Raw genomic sequence first — 12,302 nt, 5'->3', positions numbered from 1 at the left:
GGACCCTCTCTCAGGATGGGGGCAGTCAGGAGGTGAATGGAGCAGATAACAGGATGAGAAGAGTGAAGAATGGCAAGGGGTCAGAAGGACCACAAGAGAAGTACATGACAATGAACCAGGGTAGGTGTGAGCCATCAGGCTGAACTCCAGTCCCCAAGTCTTGCTGGTCCAGAGGTCCTTGGAGCAGCAGTCACCAGCCTTTTAGGCATCAGGGACAGGTTTTGGGAAGACAATTTTTAGCGGGCAAGACTGGTGGGGAGATGGTTTGGGGATGATTCAAGTGCATAACATTTATTGTGCACTTTATTTCTGTTATTATTACATTGTGAAATACTTATGCAACTCACCATAAAAAGGAGTGGTTAATGAAATAACGGGCAGGCCATGCACAGATTAAAATAAGTGTCAGATTCCGACTTAAAGCCTGCCACCAGATGCAGCTGTACAATCAAAGTACATCAACTCACTTGCCACTCACTGATAAGGTTTTGATAGGAATCTGCAAGCAACTGATTTATTATGGCCTCTATGCAGTCAAACCTCACTGCTAATGTTAATCTGTGTTTGCAGCCACTCCCTATCACTAGCATCACCTCCTCAGTTCCACCTCAGAACAACAGGCATTAGATTCTCATAAGGAGTGCGCAACCTAGATCCCTCTCATGCACAGTTCACAATAGGATTTGCACACCTATGAGAACCTAATGTTAACACTGATCTGACAGAAGGCAGAGCTCAGGCAGTAATGTGAGTGGTGGGGAACGGCTGTAAATACAAATAAAGCTTCACTCCCTCACATGCTGCTTACCTCCTGCTGTATGGCCCAGTTCCTAATAGGCCACGGATAAGTATTAGTCCATGGCCCAGGGGTTGGGGATACTTGCCTTACAGAATGAGCAATGAGCTTTCTGGAGAACATTTTGCACTTCAAAAAACAGAAACAAAATGCTTTTTATTTTAGAAAATTTCACACATACAAAAGCCTAAAGAATAATATAATGAATCTCCATGATAACTTAACTTCAACAATTATCAACATTTTCCCATTATTGTTTTCTCTCTCTCCAGCCATGCTCCCAGCCACTCTGTCACCTTTTTGTCCTCCTGGGGTATTTTTTAAAATGCCATGTCATCATATTAATTTACTCAAAAATACTTTTCAATGTGTATCACTAACAGATAAGGCTTTTAAAAATATAATGATACCACTATCACATCTATTAAAATTAATATTTAATTATCTTAATGTTATCTAATATGCAGATTGAGTTCAATTTTCTGCTATTACTTCACAAATAAATTTTTTACAGTTGTTTTGTTGGGTTTCACATGCTGCATTTGATTTGTCCTCTAAGTCTCTAGCTTCCTTTAGTCTATAACAGTTATTATATTCCCTTGTCCCTTCCTTTTCTTGTGCCAATTATTTACTTATTAGAACTCTCCACATTCTGGACTTGTCATCATGGTGTCATTTAACATGTGTATTCTGGTCCACTAAGTTATATCTAGAAGCTAGCCTTCGGATTCAGTAACTTGGGTAAGATGGTATGGCGACCTGGTGTGGTGTGCTTCCTCTGTAGCATGTCAGGGGCACAGGTCTGCCTGTCTTACCTTTAGCAGAGTTGAGATTGCTCTTTGGGCTCAGGTACTTGTCATTGTGATTCATTCATTAAAAGCTCCTTATCATAAACTACAGACATGATTGCAGGTTAAAAATAAATAAAATACAAAAAGCTCCTTATCAGTCTTGAACCTAAAGGTTTTAGCAGTCATTAGGATAACTCCTTGCATTCCTTATTTTATTCGAGGATGAAAAATATAATTTTCCAAATGTATCTTTTCTTCTGCTTTATATTGCTTACATTCTTCATGAAGAACTCTCTCTCATCAATTATTTGGTTTCTCTGAGATAGGGTTTGTACAGCAAAGTCCGCAGCCCATTTAAAAAGTGAGATGGCACCTAACACTCTGACATTTGTGACCTTGTTCCCACTTCAAGTGCTTGGAAGACTAAGGTTCATTCTCATCATCTCCACATCACCAGGACATGAAGCATAGATGCTGCTAATAAACAACAGAATGTATTGAGTGCTCTCCTCTTAACTGACTATTCCCAAATTTCACTGGTCTTCAAGGCCCAACTGCCATTACCTTCATAAAGTCTTCCTTGGTCCTCCTACCTCCTTCCTACTGGAAGTCATCTCTTCCAGTCATTTGACAAATATCTTCTCTGTTAGATGCCAGTCACTGTACCTCTTTTCTAAAAACTTTCCCTTTACTCCTTATAAACATTTATGTATTTTATCTTCTTTTCTAGATTCCTTAGTAGCAGGGTTTATGTTTTATTTTGCTTTCTATCTCCTTAGAGTGTGATAACCTTTTGGGGAAGTCAATAATTACTTCTTTAAAAAAATAATAAGTTAGAAAAGAAGAAACCTTTGAATCCTCACATTATTGAACTTTTTTTCTCTTAAAGGTGAATAAATATGTAATACATTTAGTATAGAATGCTGCTTTTTAATAATTCAAAAATATAATGGTAGACTTCTCCAACTGCTAACAAAAATTATGTTAATTAATCAATTTTCATTTTCTCCTGACATATTTTTCCTGTTTTATCTGCTTTTAGCTTTACGTGCCATCTAAAGTAAACTATGAGGACAGGTACAGTGGCTCACACCTATTTGGGAGGCTGAGGTGGAAGGATCACTTGAGCCCAGGAGTTCAAGACCAGCCTGAGCAACATAACAAGACCTCATCTCTACAAAACATCAAAAAATTATCTGGGCACAGTGGCACATTCCTGTAGTCCCAGCTACATGGGAGGCTGAGGCAAGAGAATGGCTTGAACCCAGGAGGTCGAGGCTGTGGTGAGCTGTGATCATGCCACTGCACTCCAGCGTGGGTGACAGAGCAAGACCCTGTCTCTCAAAAAATAAAACTACAAAAAAGTTTAAATAACTATGAGTGCTGTTTCCCAAAGCATGCCTTAATCATGGTTATTGTACACAGCTATTGTGATAGCATATGTGACAATATTAATATGATTAATTCACTATGAAATATTTTTTGATTTCTGCACTGTGATAGAAATAAAGTTGATTAGTCTAAACACAAACAGCTGTGACAGTATTAAAAATCTGAAAACATGAAAATGCAAACTTTAGTTCTGAACTTTTGCTGGTGAATAAGAATGCCAAAGTGTGATCATTTTAATGAGCAAGGTTTTGAAGGCTAATTTCTTAAATGTGTTAATAAAATGATGTTGTGTATAAAAATGATAGCAAGGCAACAAAAGGCCTTTCTTACCAAGAAATCAAGCTCCTCATTCAGACTGTGATACTTATCCAGCTTGGCTCCCAATAAGATAGGTACATTTTTGACATTCTCTGCTTCATCCGAATCAATGTCTGTGACCTGAGATTAAATATATTTGTTCTCACTTTCAATATTCTCACACTCTTTAGAGCATTTGGCAGTAATTACTTTATTAGTTTAAAAATCAAAGAGACTATCAGTGGCTAGGATCATAGAAGTGTAGAATTTACAGTTAGAAGGACTTCAAGACATCTACCAAATAACATAAATATCTGAAATTGTATTTTTTTAATATTAAAGACAGTACATAGTAAATGTGAAACTCACCTCAATGATGTGTTCCTGAAATGCTTTTTCATTAGCAATTAACTCTCTAAAGGTAGTGATTCTGTTTTTATGTTTCAGTAGCTAAAAATAAAAAGCATTTTATATTTTAGAGGAGAAGAAATATAACTACATTCTATGTAATCCCAGTACTTTGGGAGGCGGAGGTGAGAGGATTGGATTGTCTAAGCCCACAGGTTCGAGACCAGCCTGGGCAACTTGGCAAGACCTCATCTCTACAATAAATAAAAAAATTAGCTGGGTGTGGTGGCACACATCTGTAGTTCCAGCTACTTGGAAGGCTGAAGTAGAAGGATCACCAGAGCACAATAGGTTGAGGCTGCGGTGGCCATGAGCGTGCTACTATGCTCCAGTATTCACTATGAAATATTTTTTGATTTCTGCATTGTGATAGAAACAAACCTGCTGGGCTCCGGCGATCCTTCCGCCTCAGCCTTCCGAGTAGCCGGAATTACAGGCGCGCTCTACCACGCCCGGCTAATTTTTTGATTTATTGTAGAGATGAGGTCTCGCCTGCCCAGGCGGGTCTCAAACCCGCGGACTCAGGCAATCCACTCACCTCAGCCTCCCAAAGGTGCAGGATTACAGGCTGAGCCACCGAGCCCGGCTTCCTTTTTTTTTTTTTTTTTTAAAAAAGTTGTATCTTGTTCTGTTGTCCAGACTGGAGTGGCAGTGGTGCAATCATGGCTCACTGCAGCCTTAAAATCCTGGCCTTAAATAATACTCCAGTCACAGCCTCCCTAGTTGCTAGGATTACAGGTATGAGCCACAACACCCAGACCTATAACTACTTTTCCCCCAAAAAATGTATACAATTTTTAGATGAATAATAAATAAAATACCTCTTTATCTAAATTTTTCTTTTTAAGATGGAAGTTCTTCAGTTTTTGCAGCATTATATCACTAATTTTCTCACTCTCTTTGAAATGTTCAGCATCAGGATTGGTGATGTCCTAAGGGTAATAATTTGAGAAACTATTAACATATTAAAAGGTCTTTAGTAAAGCTAAAAGGAGGCAGAAAAAAAATGTATATGCCACAAATCTCCCTTCCAAAATAACTGACAAAAACAAATGAGGTAAAACAATATTGAATTCTATTCGTCAATTACACATCAGGATACATCTATCTAAGGGTTAGTACAGAAAGTCTTCATATTGATTCACACTTGTATATAAGTTATTACTGGAAACAATTAGTCTAGTTGCCGGGAAGCTAATACTCGTCTATAATAATTATCCATGCTTACACATCCATACATACATTCCCCTTTTCTTAGTCTAGTCAGTTTACAAATCCAAATTTTAAACAGATTGCTATACTTAATACCAGAATAATCACACAACCTTAACAATACTGAAACTCTAGTTATTTCAAGAGTACCCTGAATGAAGACACTTGTCCCAACATGACCTAGGGGTCAGAAGTGTATGGGTTCTTTCTGAGACTTAACCACACGTGAGACTTTGGACAAGAAACTGAACTATTCTAATCCTTGGGTTGTTTCTCTCTGTCTTTAAAAAAGAAAAAACCTAATAATATAAAGAATGGCATAAGGATTGAAAGAGAGAACGCATAAAAATCAGACAGTAAACTTAAATGCCTCCAAAAACAAATCAGAAAATCAGTAAATACCTCCTGAGTGCCCATTATGAATTTGAGCCTGTCTTAGGTACTAGGCATACCTAATGTGCCTATTTATTTATTAGGTTGATGCATAAGTAGGTAGCGTTTGCTTTTGGCATGGCAACACAGCAATGTTGGGAGTTTATAGTTTCTCATTTGTCACTTGGAATGATAATGTTGTGCTTGTGAATACGCCTTGCATTTTGCAGATTTGAATAAAGTTAGTCCTGTTTGTGGGTCAAAGAAATGGAGTGTCAAGCAGAAAAAAATGAACACTTCCAATATAGTCATCTGTTTGAGTTTAACAGAGGAGTAAAGGCAGCAGAGGTGGCTCAAAACATTTGTGTCGTGTGTAGGGAGTATGCCAACAAAGAAAGTACAGCTAAAAAATAGTTTTGTCATTTCAAAGAGAGCTAATTTGACTTGAGTGATTCTCTATGTTCAGGAAGACCATTGGGCTTTGATGAAGACCGTTTAAATGCTTAATCCACAATGATCCATGTCAGTCAACCCAAGAATTGACAAATGTGAAATGGACCGGTCAATCATTGTGTGACATTTACATTCCATGGGCAAGCAAAAAAAAAAAAATTTTTTTTAATGCTATGAACTTATGCATCAGCACCATATATACCAAGTCTCTGATTTTGAAGGCTTGTGTTCTTGTGGGGGTGGGAGATCCAGAATAAGGAAACAGTACTATTTCTTTGAGATCTACTAAGAAGGCTGGCAACACTTTACCATTGAAAGGTCTGGTAGAAACGAGCAGCCAGCAAATAAGATTGTAAAAGAATAGCAGCCACCAGTGACAAAGGAGAAACCCAAGCAAGTAAGGTGAGCAAGCAAATGTTTGAAGGGGCAAAGGGGAAAGGCAGCAAAGAAGAATCGGTGCCACATTTCAAATGCTAAGAAACAAAATTTGAGGTAGACAAAGTCTGTAAGCGACTGCTTTGTGACCTCTGCATAAAATGCTTAGTCCCGTTTCCAATATTCAATACATGCTAGTGTTCAAATTTTAGTAGAGACCAAACAGAAGTAGAGTTTGCATTAAATCAGGAATTCTACAAACCCACACCTCCAAATTTTGGCTTGGATGAGTGTGCTTAAGATCAAAGAAATGTAAATAATAGATGAGAAGAGGAAGAGAGAGAACTTGCTAGTTTGAGAATCTACCAAGTGCATGGCCTTTGATTGTTCTCTTCATTAATTGTAGTGTTTATAAGCTCCCAGGACAGCATCATCACTTCCCCATCTTAAAGATGAGGAAACCAGGCGGAGAAAGGTTAGGTTGCTTGGCCAAGTTACACAGCCAGGAAGTGATGAAGCAGGATTTGAACTCATCTGACTAACTTCACTTTTCATTCTACCAATGTACACAGCTCCAAACTGCCCTCCCCTTGCTGTCACTCAAAAGCTATATCTTAGATTGGGCAAGCAGCTCGTGAATGTAAATAATCACTGATCACTAGAAGCACTCTCCCCATCTATTATTTATATTTCTTTGATCTTAAGTACACTCATCCAAGCCAAAATTTGGAGGTGTGGGTTTGTAGAGTTCCTGATTTAATGCAAACTCTATTTCTGCTAATCACTAATCACCCAGAGTACCTGACTATTGCTCTGAGAGCATGCTCCTGAAATGTGGGAAGTACTAAATGAAGGGGTTTACTTGACACCTCTACTGTTTATCTTATTACATTCTATCTTACTGTAGACTTGTGAGAATTATGTGTCCAAGAAAGATAAACAGGAAGAAGCAGTAGATGAAAAAAGGGCAGACTGGTTGGTTTAGGGGTCTGTATTTTATCTTCCTTTTTTTTTTTTCCCACCACTTAATTCTGTCACCTTTTATTGCCTCTCTACTATTAGTCCAACTCCAGTATTCCTTCCTCCCTTATTAAAAAAAACCTGATTTTTGAAAATTACCTGGCATGTGAGAAGTCCTGTCATCAGAGCCAGAAGACCGTGGATTATGGAGGCCAGCTCAGAAGTCCTTTGCACATCTGGGGGATTCAGACTCTCTTCTTCACAAGGTGAGCAATTCAGGAACAGGTTAGAATGTATAGTCTTTGTATCCTACATGCACACAATTCAGAAGTGTCATAATGAAGATGAAGAATCTGGAATAGCTTTTATATAAAATGCTGAAGAAAATATCACTCTTTAAAGCCTGGGGCGGGCCAGATTTGGTGGCTCAGCCTGTAATCCCAGCACTTTGGGAGGCCGAGGTGAGTGGATTGTCTGAGCCTGTGGGCTCAAGAGACCAGCCCAGGCAACTTGGTGAGACCTCATCTGTACAATAATAAATTAAAAAAAAAAAATTAGCCGGGCATGGTAGCACGTGCCTGTAGTTCTGGCTACTTGGAAGTCTGAGGCAGAAGGATCGCTGGAGTTCAGCAGGTCGACGCTGGGGTGGCCGTGAGTTGCGCCACTACACTCCAGCCTGGGTGACAGAGTGAGACTCCAACTCAAAAATAAAAATAAAAATAAAACCTGGGGTGGTAGTTCTCAAACTTTACTCTCAGGACCCCTTTGTACTCTTAAAAATTATTGAAGACCCTCCTAAGCCTTTTGTGTATATGGGTATCAATTTTCAAATATTTGTTTGCCAATTTATTTAAATAACAATAAATTCATTATATGTAAATATAAATAACAATTTTTTAACTAAAACAATGGCCATATTTTCCAAAACAAAAAATTAGTGAAAAGAGTGGCACTATTTTACATTTTTTGGAAATATTTTTAATGCTGGTTTAATTGAAGATAGCTGGATTCTCATGGGGGATGGGAGGGAGTGGTGTCAAAAAAATGTCTACATGTTTTAAGTATGACGTTCACTCAAAAGACGATGTTAATCAAATAAATGCTAGCATAACCCTGTGACAGGACAGTCAAAGAAAATGGTGGAAGCATGGTTGCACGAAAATCATACTACACATTGCTACCGTAATTTAATTCTACTTTGAAAAGTAATACATAGATATGTATACTTTTTTGGCATCCCCATATATGCTTTATGTATTCCATCAGCCATGAGTGCAATTATATCACCACAAGTCATATACCTTCTTAAAATTCTACTGTATGCTTGTGAAACAATGAGAGTTAAAAAGGCAATAATATCTAATATTACTGTGAAAATACTTTTGACTTCACAGATACTCCATACTTTGAGACCATACTTTGAGAAAACCTAGAGTTAGCTTCTGAAAAGCAAAACTATAAGTAGAGTAAGTATGAATTCAGAGTGTTAGAGGAATTGATTAGTCAAAATAATCAAGAAAGTTTAAAAATAAAACAAGAAACTTTACTTTTTTTTTTTTTTTGAGTCAGGTTGGAGTAGTGGAATGACATGGCTCACTGCAGCCTCAACTTTCTAGGCTCAGGTGGTCCTTCTGCCTCAGTCTCCCGAGTAGCTGGGACTACAGGTGCACACCACCACGCCCAGCTAATTTATTTTTGCAGATGTCTCAAACTTCTGGGCTCAAGCAATACTCTTACCTCGGCCTCCCAAAGTGCTGGGATGACAGGTGTGAAGCACCGTGCCCAGCGCAGTTTTACTTGTTTAAAAAAGCTCATGAAGAAAATTATATACCATGCTAAACTTCAGTACAGCTAAGCTAACTCATTCAGAATTTACCAATTCAATATTTGTCACAATTTGGTTAGGGGTTACACTTAAGGTCATCTTTGCTTAGGTCAGTGGTTCTCAAAGTGTGGTCCTCAGACTAGCTGGGATATTGCTTGAAATGCATATCCTCAGGCTCTGAGGTAGGGCCCAGAAATCTGTTTTACTGAATCAGAAACTCTGAACTACTGAATCAGAAACTCTGAGGTAGGGCCCAGAAATCTGTTTTAACAAGTCCTCCGGAGGATTCTGATGCATATTCAAGTTTGAGAACCACCAGTTTAGATAATTCTTCTTTCTTAGATCTTATTGAGATTTTAAAAACAATAGGATTATTTACTTGCAAACAATACTTTTAATGACTACAGATTTATAAAAGAGGGTCCATGAAGGACATCTTCAAGGTAATATCAGCTCAGTTCAAATTATTATAACAAATATAAAATAAACATATATTTTTATTCAGATTAGTCTTCTCTCTAAACAGCCAGAGTTAATAAGATTTTACTATACATACTTTATGGCAGGCCTACACAACTGAAATAGTTGTGCTCTGGCCTGTGAAAATTACCACTTTTGGAATGTGCTTTCAGATTCATTGATGCCAAAAGATTCTTTTGAATTACAGATGACGAAAGATTACATTCCCTCCAAACATAGATAGGAGGTTCTGATGTTGTCTTTAAGTACTTTATACTTTTATAAAATTAATATATGATGTAATATAGGCTTATTTTGCCTTGTAAGCCAAATACATAATTGTATTATTTAGCTTTATTGCTGAATAGGATTGAGAGCACACTTAGAAAATCCTTTCTTAAAAGTAACTTCTGGGAGATGCTTCAAATGATTGGTGATGGGTACCCCAAAAATTCCCAGGATTATTGTCACGTCTACCAAAATAAATATATCAATTACCATACAGACTGCAAGCTCTCTTTTGAATAAAGACCTTTTTAAAAATTCCCTACTCAAGCTATTGCCTCTATATGCTATGACACTTATGAACATTAGAATGGCAGAATATGTCTCATGATTAACTTTATGCCCATAAGAAGCCAAGAATGGCTGTTCTTTAAGCTGAGTACTCATGAACCAAAAGAAACTTCTCTAAACGTGTGGTATATTTTCCTTTCTATATTTATTTCTTTTGTTGTTGTTGTTGTTGTTAATACTTTCTGCAAAAAAATATATGTGCGTGCCATGTCTGTTAGACTATTAGAAATTCTTGAAATTCTGCATTAGAGAATGAGAATCTGCATCTATACCTTGGTAATGTCTGACTCCATAACTTCTAATTGCTCCTTTAACTGAGCTGTCTCAAATTCAGAAACATCATTTTGCTCCTTGCTTCTTGCAACCTGCTGCTTACATTTTGCATTTTCATTTTTTACTTTGTTGATCTGCTGCCGAAGCTTTGTATTCTTAGCCCGTTCATTTTCAGATATAAGTTGTAAATTTTTAACTTGAGCATGCAATTTCTCAAGCCTAGATTTCCATTTCTGATTTTCTTCAAGTTTTTCCTTTTTATGTTTCTGGAATTCCTCCTGTAAAGACAAGAACTCTTGTTCTCGGATCTCTTTTTCCCTTTTCAACAAGTCCAAAGCAGAAGCTGTGGTCTTCTCCAATTCTCCTTTGAATTGCTGCAACCTCTCTACCTCTTCTTCTTTCTTGCTTAAGATTTGATCCATCTCTAAGCAGTAACTTAGACATTCATTTTTTTGTTGCATTTCAGTCTTGTGTCTTTTCCGTAAACACATATAATTGGCCTTGATCTTCTTAAATTCAAGCTGTAAGGTTTCCTTCTCATTCCTAGATTCCTGAAGATGTTTCTGGGTGTTAGCTAAAATATCTTGTAAATTCTGCAATGTCTTTTTAGTATTTTTATTCTCTAGGAGTATTTTGTATTTGTCTTCAATTAATTCTTCAACATTCTCCTTTAGCTTATTTATGACATCAGTAAATACTTGCTGTTCGGTAGTCTTCATCTGTAGTTCTTTAACTTTCTCCTCTAAACACAGGTTACTATGCTGGAGGTCTTGGATTTGTGCTTGCTGCTTTCGGTTAGTATGTTTTAATTTCCATAAGGCTTCATTTAAAGCCATGTCCTCTTCCAGAGGCTGTGAGCTTTCCAAGCTTTCCTCCAAGTCAGCTGTCTTGCAGTTCTCCCTAGATGTTCCACTACTAGAGATGTCTGCTGGAGACCAAGTTGAGACAATTTCTGGCCTCTCCACACACTCTACTGTAACTTCCTTTTGGTGACTGACCAGCATCTCTGGGATCTCTCCAGAATTCTGTATTTCTTTTGAAGAAACTGAAGTCTGTAAATTATAGTAAACAAAGTGTGAAAGAATAGAAATATCATGAGCTTTGATAATTCTAGATCAGATAATTCTAGATCCCTTGTTCAGTCTCCTCAGTTATAAAATAATAATGATACCTACTTCCAATAATAATAACTTCTTAACAAAAATTAATACCTAACTATTAATTGCTAAATGTATGTATGGCATCTAATAGCACAGCAACGCATAAGCTGTTGATATAAGAGAGATCCCATTTACTTTGACAAACTAAAAATTAAACTTTTATGCCACCTCCTATGAGGCAAATTTTTCTGAGCACATATAAGACGATTTCTTTGACTTCAATGAGTTAAAACAAATAAATATATCAATTACCATACAGACTGCAAGCTCTCTTTTGAATAAAGACCTTTTTAAAAATTCCCTACTCAAGCTATTGCCTCTATATGCTATGACACTTATGAACATTAGAATGGCAGAATATGTCTCATGATTAACTTTATGCCCATAAAACAGATTTTGGAATGTTTTTAAAAAGACAGTAAATTGTGATAAGAAATGGTGAAATGAATAGGACATTAAAAAGCCAGTAAAAGTTGTCTGCTTTTTACCTTTCATCATGGGATGATGTAGCATGAAGACCAGATGCTGGTACCATGCTCTTGGGCTTCCCAGTCTTCAGTACTGTGAGTCAAATAAATTCCTGTTCATTATAAATTACCCACTCTTGGCTGGGCCCAGTGGCTCAGCCTGTAATCCCAGCACTTTGGGAGGTGGAGGCAAATGGATTGCCTGAGCCTGTGGGTTCGAGACCAGCCCAGGCACCTTGGCAAGACTTTGTCTCCACAACAAAATCTAAAAATTAGCTGGGTGTGGTAGCACGTGCCTGTATTTCTGGCTACTTGGAAGGCTGAAGCAGAAGAATCGCTGGAGTCCAGCAGGTCAACGCTGGGGTGGCTGTGAGTGTGCCACTGCACTCCAGCCTGGGCGACAGAGTAAGACTCCAACTCAAAAAAATAAAAATAAAAATAAATTGCCCACTCTTGGCTGGGTATGGTAGCTCATGCCTATAATCC

The 12,302-nt window shown here is 37.6% G+C and overlaps 1 protein-coding gene across 1 annotated transcript in view; it reads right to left on the bottom strand.

Moving 5' to 3' along the window:
• The window catches only part of CAGE1 (cancer antigen 1), a 39,392-nt gene that overhangs the window by 16,630 nt on the left and 10,460 nt on the right, over positions 1-12,302 (bottom strand). The window contains exons 4-8 of the mRNA XM_021710591.1: positions 10,189-11,241; positions 7,216-7,365; positions 4,506-4,616; positions 3,646-3,726; positions 3,310-3,417 (exon numbers count right to left, since the gene is read on the bottom strand). Of these exons, the coding sequence (XP_021566266.1) occupies positions 3,310-3,417; positions 3,646-3,726; positions 4,506-4,616; positions 7,216-7,365; positions 10,189-11,241 (1,503 nt within the window). The remainder of the gene's footprint in view (positions 1-3,309; positions 3,418-3,645; positions 3,727-4,505; positions 4,617-7,215; positions 7,366-10,188; positions 11,242-12,302) is intronic.

Source organism: Carlito syrichta, unplaced genomic scaffold (genome assembly GCF_000164805.1).
Source record: "Carlito syrichta isolate Samal-C Ts95f unplaced genomic scaffold, Tarsius_syrichta-2.0.1 Scaffold290461, whole genome shotgun sequence".
Taxonomy (NCBI): domain Eukaryota; kingdom Metazoa; phylum Chordata; class Mammalia; order Primates; family Tarsiidae; genus Carlito; species Carlito syrichta.
This window is presented reverse-complemented; position numbering and strand designations above follow the sequence as displayed.